Below are 17,040 nucleotides of genomic sequence, written 5' to 3'. Positions count from 1 at the left end.
AAACAAGAGCAACAACACAAGGCATAGCAGCCAGCTACTTATTTAATTACTTACTAGTTCAACAGCAACAAGCCCACAAACATCTCGCCAACGACTAAAAGTCAGTCCTAGATTTACTCTTGTCTGGCAGCCTTTTTCTCGGTCACACTTTTTCTCTTTCTGAACCTCCTCCTTCGTGCAACTCAGTCTGTTCACCGCTACCAGGCTCCGTATGTTATTGTCTGTTATGTCTGTTATGTTGCCATTCCGGCTTCACTTCCCCGTTGGCATCCTACCCATCAGTCCTGAAAACCTCCTGTTCCCAGGTGGTTCAAACACTCCCCCAGTGCCCTGAGCATACAGGACAGGCAACAAGTGAGGTAACATTAGCTCACAGCAGGTAACGTTACAGTACAGTTAAGCAGTTTACTGTCCATCTGCATATAAAAGAGCAGCCAGAGGACATCTGAGGGGAAAAAGCAGAAAATATTTCCTCCATAAAATATGATTCACTTTCACTTAAATCAGTGGAATAGTAGTGGTGTGTGGCATTTTACACTTTTCAACGTATTGATTACTGCAGGTTGCAAAGTGCGAGAACAGGTGTACAGGGCTCAGAGTGGGAAGCTGAGCCACCTGATTAACATCGAAATTATTTTTTAGGATAGAAAAAATACATAATGTTGCTTCAAACATAATTGCAAATTGCAATCTCTTTTTTATATTTCATGTTTGCAAACATATGGCATGGTATTTTTGTCTGAACGTTTGCACTTGAACACATTGTCACATTTTTAATTATTACAGCTTCCAGAACTTGTAATTATATTGATTCGACAATCAAGACTCCCACACTCCCCTTGGGGAACAGTCTTTGACAAATGGTAGGTGCAGAAGATTTTCTTAACAGTACACCAAGATTAGACTAGGCGCTTTCATTGTTCACCGTTACTGCATTGAAATACTTCTGCACACATATTCTTCTCGTTAGTCACCTCGATCACAGAGCGGCCGTAATTGGGTAGTTGAGGTCTCTGCTTTGGAAACCTCACTTTCAACTTTCCCCCCAATTCCACTAGATCACCACCACCGGTAAGTTCCATTAAGTATTTAAACAGAGCCGCCCCATCTGCTCTCCCACGAGACATGGACTTGCACCCTTCGGAAGGCACGATGACGCCTAATCAGAGCGAAGACGAAGAAAGGGTCTGAAAGCCAGAGTGAAAGAGAAAATGAGAAAGAATAAGGAAAAAAAAAAGTCAGGGAGACTGAGACAAAGGGCGGAGGAAAGAACGACACAGCAACAGAGAGAATAAGGAAAAGGAGTGTCAGGCGATGGAGAGAAAGAGACAGCACTGGGAAATGATCCAAAGGTTAGGCAAGGTATAAAGTATAGATGGCTTCCTGTAACTAATTTGGCTCCTGTAAGCACTGAAAAGCCTCATTGGGGACATTTTCTGTGAGTGTAAATTACACCTCACTCTGACTCTCTCTACCTCCAACGCTGGCTCCATCACTCGCTGTAGGGCCCTGCCATTTCTGCCTATTGCCCATCTGCGTCCCAGATATCAGACTAACAAACTGTGGCCTTTCTGTGCCGAGCCATTCCACACTAACTGCCCAAATCGAGGCACTGCTGTAAGTGCTGTGAATTAGGCTGCAACCAGGCAGGGATGTGTTTTATGAGATTGCGGGGACTGATAGCTATAATGGAGTGGTGAAACTAACCAAATGGACCCTTTCTCCTCAGTGGTCCATATCTCTCTTTCTCCTGGTATTGCCAACTCTCCTCAGCATGCAAATGAGATAGGACAATAAAGGTGAACTTGGACTTGAACAGAAGTCTGACATTTAGTTGCCATTTAGTGCAGAGAGGGGGAAAAAAGATTTACCTATCTGTGGGGAATAGCTCTCTAACAATGCTCTCGCTGCCATCCGGTGGAGGGGAAATTTTGGAGGTGGGGTGGAGAGATTACTGTGGTGTACTTCCAGTAAGAGTGGACTAACTCCATCGCTCCAGGCCGCTCTCTTTCAGATCCCTGTGGATTTCTGTCTCTATCTATATTATTTTCCTTCCCGCCTGCCGCATTATGTAGCTATATTAGACTATTTCTCTCATTCTTTCTTCCTCCTTCACTCTCTCTCTCTCTTGCGTGCACAGACACGCACTAAGCCAATATCTTTGCCATAGTGTCTGTGTTGTGATGAATTATCCTGCGAGATGGCCGGTTGTTACATCGGGAAAGTGTCTGCTGTGAGCCAAAACCAACACAAAGGAGCACAGAGAGGGACCAAATAAAATAGAGATGGAGAGTGAGGGAGAGGTTTCACTGTCAAGTCGATACAAAGTGAGTCTCAAATGAGAATCTATGGAGATCGAGCCACTGTCACCTAGAGACTGTTATTAGCGTTATTTGTTATTATCAGCATTTTTCTTGCCATTGATTCTATTCTTACTTCAGTAACAAAAGGAAAATTGTCGCATGTTCACTTCTTCTCTTCCTCCTTGTCGCTTTGCCTTCTTTTCTTTCTCATTTGTTCATTATGCATCATAGCTTTTTGTTCTGAGGTGGAATTGGAGGAGGATTAAGTGTTGGACAGGTGTTTTTACTCTTTGTTTTGCAGTGTTTACGCTGTGCACAATTTCAGTATTTAGCCTGTCATTCAAAGGGCGGCACCACTCAATATAGCAGCTTTCTTAAACTAATTTTTGGTTGTGCAATAGGCTTTATTAGCATAGCACTTTTCAAAAGAGTTACCAAGTGCTTCACAGCAAGTAAAACAATAATGATTAAAACCCAATACGTCCAACAATAAAAATGCCAGACACTAATTAGAAATGGGCTTAAGGAGAATAAAGCAACCAGTTACAAATGAAATTAATGAATACATTCTAGTTTAGGGTTGTCCAATCAGTGCTTTGGAAATTGTACAACACTCTCCCTCAAAGCTGGAAATGAGAGAAGCAAGACATCTGTTATGTTGTACCAGTGCACAGCCCTCCATCGAGACTGACTTTGCAAACTCTCTCTGAACTTTTTTATATCAAACTGAGCTTTAGATTTAGCAGCGCTATCAATTCCAGAGCAGAAAATCGTCTTGGTGCTGTCACAGCCACTACTTCTCCCATGTTTTGCAATTTTTCCTCTGCAGAGCTGTCCATGGGAGTGATATCACAAATTAGAAGATGGTTGAAACTCTAGTTTCCAGACCGTGGGAGATGGAACTGACTGTTTGCTAATACAGAGCAAACTATCTCGAGGCTAAGGAATAACTGATTCAAAAGCTGTAAATGTCATATAACTCAATTAAACAGCCCTTGCTTCTCTTGTGCTGTTTGGTGTATTTGCCAATTACTGTCCTGCCTGCCAAAAGGTAACTGCTTTGTATTTTCAAAGATAAAAAAAAAAATATATAGATATATATTAGTATATTGTAGGCATTAATTAACAAACACACATAGTGTTATGCCTACAGCCAGGGCCAGCTAATGTCATTCACCTGCAATGCCACAGCAAAATCACTTTCAGTCCTCCAACTCTGGACCTGTATTTCCAATCTAACACGTATCCTTATCGGCAAGAAAAGTGAAAGCAATTGCCGCAACTGTCACTTTCTTGGCCTGTAAGTAGCAACATCAGCGTACCTACATCTACAGGTCTGAACTGCTATTACTTTATTTCCCTGTGGGTGGTACAGGTTTGCACTAGCCTGGCTCCAGACTGAATTGCTGGCCACATGGAGGTTTTTTTTCTCCAACAATTCAACAAGGTCTGGTGCTGTTGACAGCCCAGCCAATTAATACGGCACAAGGAAAATGCCAAAAATAAGACTACTGTGACGCTGCAGGAGTCTGCATGTCTGTGTTGACACTCGCTACTGATTTAGTCACTGATGACACAGAGGTGGTAAATGAGAGACTAGCAAGACGTCTTTCTTATCGTTCTCTGACACAAGCTGGTCACTCTTGAAGCTCAGCGAATATTGGATATTGGCAAAGATTGGAAATAAGCTCTTCTCCTCACTAGCATCCCGAGTGACTGTAGCATCCAAGCCAAAAAAGCAGATATCAAAGGTGGGGTCATTCACGCTGGAGACAGTTGATTGTTGAGTTTCATTTTGAGCACTTCAGATATCAACATTGTGCTTCTTTGTTCGTTTCCTATGTATGTTGGTATTTGATGTCCTGGAAATGACTCATTAATCAACAATTTTTCTCCAGTATGACTGAGCCGCAATGACCAACACATCAGTTGATCAGTTGGGTCAAAATACCAGCCTTCCAGAAACAGAAAAAGGTTAACACGAAAACAATGTCAGACCGATTAATGAAGTGAAACAAGAATTCAGTCCAATTAGGTTTGCAAAATAGGCTCTCACTGACCAAACAGCTGCTCCATGTGGAGAACCTGCAGCCTTGTAAATGCAAATAAGTCAGTTTGCGACTGAGGTGCTTCTTATCTGAAAAGAAATTCAAAATAAAGCAAATAAAAGCCCGCCAGTAAGACAAGTTCTTTAATATGGTACTCACTTTGACACTTGTATTTTGTGTGTGTGTGTGTGTGTGTTTCGCTGGTGTACAAAAACAATTCTTAATGCTCTGTGTCTGTCGCTTTAGAAAAAAGAGTCATTATGAAAATAAAAGTCTTTATTTATACAGTACAGTATTTACAGTATTTAGTATTTTTTAAAATTTAGTCTTACTTCACAGGCAGATTGTAATTTTTCTACCAATGATTGATGTCCTTACCCTCTCTCCCCTTGTCCTTGTCACACTTCTTGTCACTTTACCCCCCATCATCCATTTCCTCCCACCTCATCTTCCTCTCTCCACCCCCCTTCCTCCTTAATAACCCCATCCCACGCTGTCTCACTTCCGCCTCACCTCCATCCCACGTCCACTCCACCATCTCCATCCACCTCCAGCCTTGAAGGACGACCGTTTCCAGATGGTGCTCTTCACGCCACGGCTGGTGCGCATCACATTGACCAACGTCAGTGTGTCAGATGAGGGTGGCTACTTCTGCCAGCTCTACACTGATGCCACGCACCACCAGGTGGCGACGCTGTCTGTTTCGGTGCCCCCCGAGACGCCCACGGTGGAGGTGAAACAGGATGCCGTGGAGGGAGGCGAGGTGGAGCTCACCTGTGTCTCGCCACGCAGCAAGCCGGCCGCAACCCTGCGTTGGATGCGCAGTGGCCGGGAGATACCAGGTATGTGGACATGCTTGATAGATGGACTGATGGATAAATTCTTATGGGAGATAAATGAGAAACCTAATGGGAAAATATAGGACAGGTGAAGTAGAATGGGTTGGATGACTGCTGAATAAAAGAAGGATGGGTGATGGATCGGTTGACAGAGGGAATGGCAGATGGATCAATTGATGGGAGCAGGTTAAGATGGATGGGTGGATAAATGGATGAAGAAAATTGCATTTCTGGCTGCCGGGCTGCCAAAATCTCTCCTCTCTTCCTTGTGTTCTTTGCAATATTTATAGGCGACGATCTAGTTTCAAATGATCAAACACACTTTTTGAGACATGTACAGTAATAACTTTTCTATTTCCATTCCTTCGAGGAAGAGTCACAAGTTCATAGAAGTATACGTGTGTTGATCTTTAGGTTTAGAAGACAGGCGTCAACAGAAAGCATTAGAAAGATTTCAGTTTAAAATTCCTTTCCCTATCAAAACAGATACAAATCCCACTCTATATATCTTTCTCTCCCGTTGCTCTTAAATTTTTTTAATTCAGATATGTTTTCTTTGCACATAATCTCACAAAGTACACCATTACACACACCATTACACAAAGAACAGACACACTCTTCTCACTTTCAAACACTCACCAAATGTAATTTCATCCACTGTCATCTAACTCTCCCTTTCTCTTTGCTCCTCGTGAATCTGTGAGCCATCCATCAGTGTGTTACCTTGATCTATCCTCCTTTCTAACTTGCTGTCTCCCTTGGCTTTTCTCAGTTAAAGGGGCACTTCACTCAATAATACATCTGAGAACTGTCTTTCTATTGCCTGTGGTCTATTTGACCCCCTCTATTAAATCATAAATTGTGTATAACTCAATTGAGCACGGACATGACAATTCTAAGTTATGCAAGGCATAACTCGGGCTCATGGATGTCATGTAATTTTTAAATAAACACAGACATTGTTTAAAAGCACAAATTGCTGTGAAATGCGTTCCGTTTTTTGTTATTCATGAATTCATACTCGGCGCCTTCTAATATCTCACGCAGATCCGATGAAATGATGTGAGATAATCTGGTGTCAACAGTGTTTGAAACATGCATTGAGCAATGCTTTGCCCTTTCAAACTTAATGTCAGCCTTTGTCTCTTTTACTTTCTATTTTTGTCTGACACTCCAGGGCTTTTTCATCCAGTCTCTCCCCCTTTTTCTCTGTCAGCGTACGGCTGTCACTGCCATTCTGTCTCTACCTTCCTCTCTATTCCTTCCTCTTCTTTTCTTTTAATCATCTCTTTCTTGTTTAGTTTTTTTTTTCTTAAATTTCACTGGTTACAAAGACGCGATGCTTTTTCACCTTGGTTAATGGTTGCAAAGATAGACACCCCTTTGTTCTCTCTCATCTCATCTTGTTTAATGGCTCTTCTCTTCGCCCCGTTTTGTCTCGTCTTGTTTCCTCTTACTTCTTTCTTTCCTTACTTCCCACTCCTGTCCTCCTGTTTCCTCACTTCCCCTCTTTTCTCCTCTGTTTTTCCTCTACTCTCATCTCCTCTCTATCTCAGTTTGTCCTCTCGTTTCCGCTATACGGTTTCTCATCCTCTACCTATTTTCTCTCTCCTCCTCTCCCCTTACCAGTTCTTTATTCCTATCCTCTACTTTTTTGTCTTTTCCTCCTCTCCTGCTTCCTCTGTACTTGATTCCTCCCCTCTGCTACTGTTTCCCCCACTCTCTTCTTCATTTCTCCTGTTTCCTCTCCCTTCATCTCTTAATTTTTTCTACCCTCTCCTGGTTTCTCTCCTCTCCTCTCTTCTCCCCTGTCTTTTGACTTTAAATGAACTGTGACACTAAAGGTTAGAGGCAGATCCCAACAGATATGAGAAAGCACTCTTTAATTAAGACACTATCTTCCCGCTGCTCCTTTACTCCTGCTCATCTGCACCCACTGCCGTCCTCTCTCACGCTTGGATTGGGCTTGCTTTCATTTGCTGGCTGGCAATAATTGAATACTCAGCACGATATAAGTAATATTGTTGTATTCTGCCTCAACAAGCACAACCTCCCAATACGTGACCGTGTCACCCTCTCTGGTCCTCCTCCCTCCTTCTGTCTCTCCTCCTCCTCTCTTCTCACAACTTTCCTTCCACTGTGCATCTGGCTTGGCACTCTTATCGTTCTCTTTCATGTCTGGAGCTTTTCTCGCCGCTGCTCTCCTCTCTCCCCCTCCTCCATCAATCTTGCCCATTTTTCTGCCCTCTCTTTCTATCTATCTTTCTCTTTCTCTCTCTGACTACGAGTCCCTCTCTCTCGTCTGCCTTTGTTCTCTCACCCTGGTCCTTTGACGTCCCCCTCTCTCTCCCCGTGTCTCGCTCAGTTAAAATCTCAATTCGGTTATGCATATTCTCTCTTTTATCCTTCTCCCTCCCTCATCTCTCTATCTCTTTCTCTCTTTCACTCGCGCACCCTCGCAAAATATTCCGTTGATTCGTCATCTGCAAACAAACAGTTCTGCTTCTCATAATTGCCATGAAATATAGATGCAAATTGCTTTCTCTTCTCTCTCTCTCTTATTCTGCCCTCCATCATGCCCCCCCCCTACAGGTATCTAGTGCTGCTGCAAAAAAACAAATTCATCATCCACTAACTTCTTCTTCCTTTCAATCTGCCCAATTCTTCTCTCCACCTCTGTGTTCTCCTCTAAACGTGTCCACCTCTTCTCTCCCTCCCTCCTTCCTCCCTGTCTCTTTCCCTTTCCCACCATAGGTGTGATGTCTCAGCAGGGGGAAAAGGAACAGTGGGCATGTTTTGTCTGTTAACTTGTTTCTTGGCTACCCTACCTGTCCTCTTTCCTTCCATCGTCTCATCCCCTCCGTCTCTCTCCAGGTGTTGTATCCCAGCAAGACAACGGGAAGACATTCAGCGTATCCAGCACCATCAGGATCCCAGTAGAAAGGAAAGACAACGGGGCGGCGCTGAGCTGTGAGGCGTTCCACCCAGCACTGAGTGGGCAGAAGAGGATTCGACACTACCGCCTGGATGTGCATTGTAAGTCTCTCCATCAGTCAAAGTGTGTTTGTGTGTGTGCTCAACCTCAGCCATATCATCATGCTTTCTATCCGTCTTGGAAACAAATTGCACAAGTTGCTCCTTCACTACTATTCATTATAGTGTTTCATTTTAATGCCAGCCAAAATTTTGTCAGCATCATTCTTCAAATGTTGGATATTCACAAAATAAAGCTCATTTAAAAACAGTTCAGAGTTTTTAACAGAGTCATTTTCAGATCTGCCCTGTGTGAGCCCTGCTCTTATTAAATCCTAATACCTACAAATCTTGTCATGCAAGGAGCTGGCAGAAACAGGCCTGTGGCCAGGTTAGGGTCTTGGCCTGCAGTTTAAGAATTAAACCTCCACGAGCCGAGAAAACCTGGGGCACATTAGTATGTGCGATGATCCTAGTGCTGTTCTGGGATTGCTGTATTGCTGGCCTATTTACACAGTATGCGCTGAAATCTCTGCACATATGTCCATCCAAGGCGGGCAAAAGCAAACAGTCAAAAATACTGCAAGGAGATTAATAATGATAATTGGCTTAAGGCTAATATTTACTCTGGGCAACAACCTTACATAGGAGCATATTCAATTTAAAATCTCAGTATTTTCACAAATCTGTTGATTGTTGAGTAGGATTAGTCTTGAATATTTGACAGATATAATCTTTATCCTTTCTGTCTGAAATGAATCATTTAATATCTACAAAAAGTATTTTTATTTGCTTGTAATCCTGTCAAACATACAGTTTGCCTCTACTACTTTTGTTTTGACATTTCTGTCTTCTGTTCATTTGATATGATGGCAGAAAAAACAACAACAACCGCCATTTGTTTGCAATTCATTTGATTACTATTGAATAATGATTTTAATTTGTTGTATTCAGTTTGCAAACATAATTTTTTTCAATTCAGAAAAAACAAAGTAATATCAGGAACACTTCAACTGAGAGACACCGGATTTAAATTCTGAGATTAGTTGATACATCACTACTATTTTGTCTTCCATCAAGTCAACCGATATTCAATTACTCCATTTGTTCTCTCCTCCTACGGTTCAATATGATTCCACTCCCACTGTATATCAATCATGTTAGAAACAAACATCCTTCAGCCATATAGATAATTACAGTTAGTGATAATATTCATCGGCAGCTAGTACTTCTGCATCAGTCTTTAGGGCCAATTAATTTGCTACACGTATACTATAATGTTTACTGATAGATCCGAATGATTCATATTCAACAGTTTTGTCAATGTGTGTGCTGGTGGTTCCTCCAGCCAGACAACTGGTAATAATGACCAACTGTCAGTGTGGATTTGGCTTCCCATCGCTCTGTTGCTGAAGTAAGTGTAGTACAGCAGCTGCTGGAGCGGTGGGCTGCTCATGATAACAGGTGTCTCAACCATAGGATTGTCGGCTGGTTGCCTTGGAAACAGATGTTAAAGACACTTCCTCCCGCCACTTTCTCGCTTTTCCCTCGTTCCTCCTTTTTGTTCCCTCGCTGTCTCTCTCTCTCTTTCTTTCTCTCATTACTAATTTTCTTTCTGTCCTCTCTGATTATCACTCCATTGTGATCATTTTGATCTGTTTTGTTTTCAATTGCGCCTGTCTTGTTTGTACTCATTTATCTACGCCTCTCATCTTCTCATCTTTCTCTCTCCCCACAGTTGCACCCACAGTGAGAATTGTTCCTCCTACTGGCATTTTGAGAGAGGGCGACTCACTCACTCTGACTTGCTCCGTCTCTGGGAACCCCCTGTAAGTCTAACAAACATGCTATAGAACCTGCTGCTGTGGTATACACATGAACACGCATACATCCATTCTGCACTATTGTTGGACATAACGTCATAAGGTAAAGCCAATAGAGAAAGAGAAAATGCTACTGCTGACCTCTTTTGCTATTTTGGTTTTTAAAAAAAACAACATATTTGAAGGTCAAGTAGGTGTGATTATTTAAAACGTTGCTAGATAAAGAAATTCATACCTGCTTCAACCTCCAAAGCGCAAGCTGACACAAAAAGCTGCTTGTGCCAACTTTTTGGAGTTGTCATAGCAGTGTGTTAATGCTTTTTCTCTCTTTCCATAATGAATTCATGACAAAATAATTGAGTATAAAAGGTTGGCCCAAAGCATTTGCCCTTGAAAAGCTGCAATGAGTCTTGACAAATCGGCTTAAGGATACACAGAAAGCACTTGATTGACGACAATAATGCAGAAGGTTGCCAGATTTAATGACAGCTCCTTACAAACGCAAATTTTCATAAAATGGTAATATGGGACGGCAAGTATGCACATTAAAACTGTTTTGGGAAATTGTTTTGAGCTGCGATGAGCTGCGTGACATTCAGGTCATAACATCACCAACAAACAGCTGGTAGCTTCAGGTAGCAGCTACAAGCATTCAGGGCTCTACTTTCATTCTGGCCATCTGTTTGGAGGGTAAAATCGTTCAGTTCACACATTTACCCAGAGCGAGTGTAGAATAAGCTTCGAATTCAGTAACCTGAAATGATTGCGACAAAGGTCTACGTTGCTGTGACTGCAGACTGTAAAGAGCAGTGCAGAAGTTAAACCAGTGATGTTGCTAAGCATGTGGTGATGTTTCCATAGATTTTCTCAGAGCAACTTTTTAAAAAAGTAATGAAGATATATAGAAAAAAACAGAAACGAAAAGGCAAAGAACAGTTTTTAGAGTCTAAACACACCGACAAACAGATCACACAGATATACCAATGAGTTAGTAAGCTGCGCTACCAAAAGGTTGTTTGCCTAAAGTTTGATTTATGGGCACTAAGATGAATCAGACAGGTGATCTGTGACAGAGACTGCCTTACTATATATGCTGTTTATTTTCCAAGTAATTTACTATCCATCATGCACAAAAACAAATCTTCTTAATAGCTATTGAGAACATGTCCTTGAGTAACCTTTATCTGCTCTAGTGGAGCTTTTCACTGGCCGCAGCAGAAATCATTGGATTTTCTGGACGGCTACCAAATGTGCAAGAGTAAAGCAGGGCAGCACTGAAAGGAGAACTTGTGCACTTTGTCAACCCTCAATAGAGATCCAAAAAAAAAAAAAAAAAAAAAGATGGAATGGATGAGCTTCTTCCCTAAGTAGCTTAAAATAGCCAGCTGCAAAAGATCTTACCCCTTTTTTCTCTGTATCATGTGTTGTTAAAATGAACATTAGGTTGACCTCTTTCTGTATAATTACTATGACACATAATTACAAGGCTCTTTCTTGGAAACTTGAGTAATTACCAACTACCTCTAATCTCCACCAACTTCAATATATTCCCTATAATTGCTGCAATATCTCTCGATTCTTTCTAGCAACCGTTCTCAGAAAGGAACAGCAACTGCGTATCAACTCCTTTCTAGCAAATGAATAGGAAACAGACAATCAAAATGAAATGAGACCACACGCTGTCCTCTACAAATGATGCAGGCTCCCTTTGTGGAAATCAATCCCCAAATGTGTCATCCCATGAACTATAATTGAAGTTAAACCAAGGGTGTCTAATCTATCACAAGTAAAATTACAGTATTAACACCGCCATCAAACGTAGAGAAGCTTTCTGGATTAATGGACTTAACACTGTTAAACCATCAGGACTTAATGAGGAGTCAAGCCTTAGTTGTATTTGAATATGTCTTAATATGTCTGCTTCATATGATATGATATGATATTATATGATATAATATAATATATGTGTGTATGGCTCTCTTACAGGTATCTTTATTTTTAATCAACTGATATAACTGAACCATTTTTCCATATTTTTCCAGATATTTGTAGTGTTATGCTGATATGTTACTATTTGTTATTACTGATGCAGTCATTAATACATTTTATATATTAATAATAATGTATTAGTGTGAAGCTAGCCTTCTTTATATATTAATAATAATGTATTAGTGTGAAGCTAGCCTTCCCAGCCTGTGCTCAGAAAGAGAATGTGAGCCTTTTTATTTCTTGACTGGCTTCATTTAACTAAAAAGACGGTCAAAACATTATCATTTAATAAAGTTTTTGTTGCCATAAGCCTTATGCGCCCCAGTATACTTTGAACAATATCTCTGAAGTCTCTCCTGATACTATCATCAAGCCAGTCACAATGTGTGTGTAATCACCAGTGCCAAAGACACACTGTGTTTCAAAGTTTCATCAAAACCTGAAGAAATGTGCAGTCTGTGATATCAACTGATGTTTAATACTGGACGGGCAGATAAAAACCACCTGATCCATATTTTATTGCATGGAGGAGAGAGAAGATTAGCTCCATATGGGAGAGGTATAAAAAAGAGAAGAGTGTAAAAGTATATGAGAAACTGATGTGGAATGTGTGGACATATCATAAACCTGTATGTGATACTGTATGCGATGGCTACAAAACCCAATCAGCAGTCAACAACTTTTAAGAGCCTGCTTTGAAACAAAGCCTTTTTCTAGTGTGTTCACAGCCCTTTGTGCACTTTCCAGAGGGGTATTGGGTCCTAAGCTCTTAAACCCTCTCCTAGATGGCCCGTCTGTCTGTGGGCATCAAGTCCACTAAAGCTCCCCAGTAAACCTCCATGCAGCCAAACTGCATGCATGCGTGTGTTTATGTGTGTGTGATGACTTAAGTGAAATCCCACAGTGAGGACTGGCTGAGAAGCATATTGGCTATGGCCCCACTGAAGCTTTGTAACGGGTGGTTGGGGACACTGTGTGTGTATGTGTGTGTGTGTGTGTGGTAGTGTTTGTGTGGTGCATGCACATGAATGTGACAGTGAGAGATGGGACAGCGGGCCACTCTGGACTCTGACCCTCATCTCATGCTGTACTGCACACACACACACACTCATACACGTTACAGTCCCCTTGTCAGCCTCCTGCTTGCTCCCTGGCCCAGTTAACTGCCTGTTAAGTATTAATGACCAATTATATGCCACTTCCTTTTGGTGAAGGGTTACACTCATTGTTTGTCTGTTATTAGGATGATGAGAGAGAGAGAGATGGAGACATTTAGTCATTTTACTTAATTGCCTGCTTATTTGTCTGTTAGCATTTGAAAGAACTCCTGTGTGTGGGAGTATAAGTAGATGGAGAGAGAGGAAAAGTTTGTGATTTTGTGCATGTTTAATCAGTGCAGTTTAAGAGAGAGAGTGTGTGTGTGACTAAGCAAAGAAGAGGTTTAATTAGACGTCCTTAGGGATTAGAACCCAGATGAGTCAGGATTGTAATCTGGCCAGGGTGGCATGAGCCATGACACTCAGCCAAACACACACATATACACACAGTTTTGTTTGCCAGGATGTCTCTGTAATCCTCGCACCTTCTGTCTCCTCTGTCTGCCCGTCTTTCACGACCAATTCATTTTGTCTGCCCGCTCCTTCCCTTCATCTCCCACTGCGCCATCTCTTCTATTCTCTTCTGTCTTTACCTGTAGTATCTCTTTTTCAATCCTTGTCATTCCTCTTGCTTTTTTTTTTCATCCTCTCTGCACTTCTGACACCCTATTTCTCTCCCATCTGCCCTCTTTTCCCCCTTGCCAACTCTTTCACATGATTGTCGCCCCCTGACCATCCATCTCCTCATTATTTGTCAGGATGCAGTCCTCTGTTGCCATTGGCTCGTTTCTCGGAGTCTCTTTTTTTTTTTTTTTTTTTTTTTCTCGTGTCATCGGCCCCCTGTGGGCTTCTTTACTCTCCTTCTTCACCTCTCTTTTTATAGAATCCCCCGGTGCCTGTGCTTTGATCCCTTGTCTCTTTTCACTTTCTCATTTTTAGTACCCTTAAGCGCTTCAGTTTTTGCTAAATGCATTTAAGACTAGCAGACTGTTACTTGCATTAAGTAGAGGTAGTTACACATTATGTTAATCGTGTGGTTATCAGTGCTGGGCAAGTCACTTACTTATTACTTCATAGAAAAACTAATTAAATCATTACTCAACAGCAAATGTACTAAGTTATATCACTTTTTTAAAGGTGACTTTTAAGGTGACTTTAAAAGTAAAAAAACAAAACAAGAAACTTAGATGTTCCATGTAGAAACAGAAAATGAGACCTTGTGGTTTAACAAGCAGCCAGCTCACATTTTAGGGGTATATACTGACCATCAGCAGCTGGGTAGGTCAACTGACTGCAGACTACATAAGTCCTGTGCTCAGAGCGTAGCTGCAGGCTTCACACGCCCTTCATTTATGAAAAAAACAAGTGAGTCCTGAATTAACCAGTAGCTGACACTTGCAGCAATAAGACTTTGAGTTATAGAGATTATTCTCCTCTTGTACAGTAGTAGAGGCAGAACTGTTTCCCCACACCTCTAATCTGTGCACCAAGTAAACTAAATATAATATGACTGATACATTTACAAATGAATATTTCTATAATTTAAAATACTGACAAAAGTAAATCGTAATACATTACTAAAAGTCCTTGACTTGACTTGACTAGGCTACTAAATAATACATTGCTGTCTAACACTGCTGTTTGTAGATAGAAAAGGTTGAACTGAATTAAATAAGTCTGTGTAATTATTATATGTGATACAATATGTGTCAATCTAAAATATAGCTGTATTTAATTGGCTTGCAGTAGAGGTTACATATCATGCTGTTGCTGTCGGGTATTTGTACATATTAGTGTGCATGCATGTGGGAGGGAATGCAAATCTGACTCAGGGTCAAGTTTTTGGAGTTGAAGTTTGAATTCTTATGGCTCCAACTAAGTATAATGTTAAAGGTTTAATATTGACAGCCTGTCTTCAACATGTTTAAAAAGCTGTAAACTATACAGTCAATGCTCTCAGCCATGCCCTCCAGTAGGGCTATAATCCATTATCTGTGGTGGGTCTGGCCATGCATCACTCAGAAAACAGTCTTGCTGTGGATGTGAGGGGAGATATTAAACTAAAGTGAGATTGTTTTTAGTAGAACACCACGACTTAAACTTCAAATAAAACACTGGCAAAGTAAAAAATATGGGACCTTCATTTATGAATGTATCTATTGATTATTTATCACTCCAACTAATGAATGTCTGCCCTGGGTGTGTGCATTTCAGACCTATGTGTGCAATGAATAACAACAACAGAGTGTGAAAATTAAATTTTCCCAGATGTGGGATTAATAAAGCACTTTCTCCTTCTTCTTCTTCTTCTTCTCCTTAAATCTTTCTCCTTCTTCTCACCCTCAGGCCGAGGACCATTCAGTGGTCCAAGATTAACGACACCTTACCTGAGAGGTCAGAGATTTCTGGCCCCACCTTTCAGATTTCCCGTCTTAGCCAATCACACAACGGGACATACTTGTGCCAGGCCCAGAACAACTATGGACGTGCTGCCGATCATTACACCCTATTGGTGTATGGTGAGTAACCATGTTGCAGGTTTTCTTAGAGTTTCCACAAGTGGTTTGAAAGTTTGCTCCATTGATTCTTTTTCTTTATTGTTTTCATTCCCCGTCCAAGTCTCCCTGGCAATTGTTAACTGTTCTGAATAATTTTGTGTTCAATAGATCTTTTGTTTGTAACATTTCTTGTTCTTGTGTTTTGATGAGTTTTTTGGAGAAATCTTTTAAACTTTATCGATCCTTTTATCTTCCCAGAGTCTTCGGAGCCTGGCTATTCTGGCAGTGGGCAATAGACCCATTAAATCATGATGCTTGTCTCATCTGTCTTTCAGTTTTATTTGTTTCCCTGACTCGCTACACAGCAGGAAACCTCTGCTAGACCTCCTGTGCAATTGATTCAACAGAGATATTGATTCGTAGGCTACCGTGCTCAGATACTGGTCGCCAACATCATTATTCAGGCTATATCTTATAAAGAACCAATTTATCATGTCTGCTGTGACCCAATCCTCTTTTCAGGGAATTCAGAGTAACTTACATCTCCAAGTGCAATAAATAAAGAGTCAAGATGTTGTGATTGCACTAAATGAATTTCATCACCCTGGGCACATAGAAAAATATGACATGTAGACTGGATTTTTGGCAAAAAAAAGCAAGTGGAACATCTGTTGCATTTAAAATTCAGGCAAATCAACTCTGTGTGTTGCATGAGCAGAGATTTCGGGGAGAGGGTGGAGGAACAAGGAGCTTTTGTTGTCAGGTTTTACAAGTTTTCCAAGATGTTGCACCTAGATTCACTGGTGGTTGGTAAATTCTTAATGAAGGTTGACCCAGAAAAAACTGCATGCTGTGGCTCGGAGAGGATGACGTTGGAACTTGCAATATGGAGATCTTGTATCACCATGAAGTTATTTTTTCAGAAAATAGGACAATTTGTCCAACTTTCTCCCTGAGTTTGAAGCACATTTGAAAAACAGGGTTTTGATGCGCGTTAATGCCGTGTAATACACGCGTGGAACAACTGAGTAAACTTGCAGTCAAACAGACAAAATTGGAATTGAAAGATTTTAATGGAAAAGCAGTGAAGCTATTATCAGAGGCTTCTACGGTTTCACATCCAGAGCATTTGTGGTTTGGCCTAATTACATGACTGCTGTCACTAAGGTGATTTGCCCTTTTTGAGCTTCATCCCCCCTTGCTGGCTGCTCATGTTATTGCACTCAAGTGTGTGATGTTGAGATCTGAAACGGAGGAACGGATGGAGGGAACAGAAACATGATATCTTATGTAACATTTTTAGGCTGCCTTTGGTTAGCACCCTCTCATCTATCCATCACACTTACACTATCTCCCTCCATCACACGCGCACACACTGAATCGACAGTCACAGACGCTCCTGTACAACCACGCCGAGCATCAAACGCCACGCATAATGGCAGCTTTCCGCAGGCATCAGGGGTGGCAACG

General features: G+C 41.3%; 1 protein-coding gene across 4 annotated transcripts in view; it reads left to right on the top strand.

The window, feature by feature from the left end:
• Window positions 1–17,040, top strand: part of cadm4 (cell adhesion molecule 4) — a 141,441-nt gene that overhangs the window by 113,394 nt on the left and 11,007 nt on the right. For all 4 annotated transcript variants that reach the window (XM_019267174.2, XM_019267175.2, XM_010743997.3 and 1 more), the window contains exons 3-6: window positions 4,906–5,193; window positions 8,065–8,226; window positions 9,902–9,992; window positions 15,419–15,591. In XM_019267174.2, coding sequence (XP_019122719.1) covers window positions 4,906–5,193; window positions 8,065–8,226; window positions 9,902–9,992; window positions 15,419–15,591 — 714 coding nt within the window. The remainder of the gene's footprint in view (window positions 1–4,905; window positions 5,194–8,064; window positions 8,227–9,901; window positions 9,993–15,418; window positions 15,592–17,040) is intronic.

Source organism: Larimichthys crocea, chromosome XIII (genome assembly GCF_000972845.2).
Source record: "Larimichthys crocea isolate SSNF chromosome XIII, L_crocea_2.0, whole genome shotgun sequence".
Lineage (NCBI taxonomy): Eukaryota > Metazoa > Chordata > Actinopteri > Sciaenidae > Larimichthys > Larimichthys crocea.
This window is presented reverse-complemented; position numbering and strand designations above follow the sequence as displayed.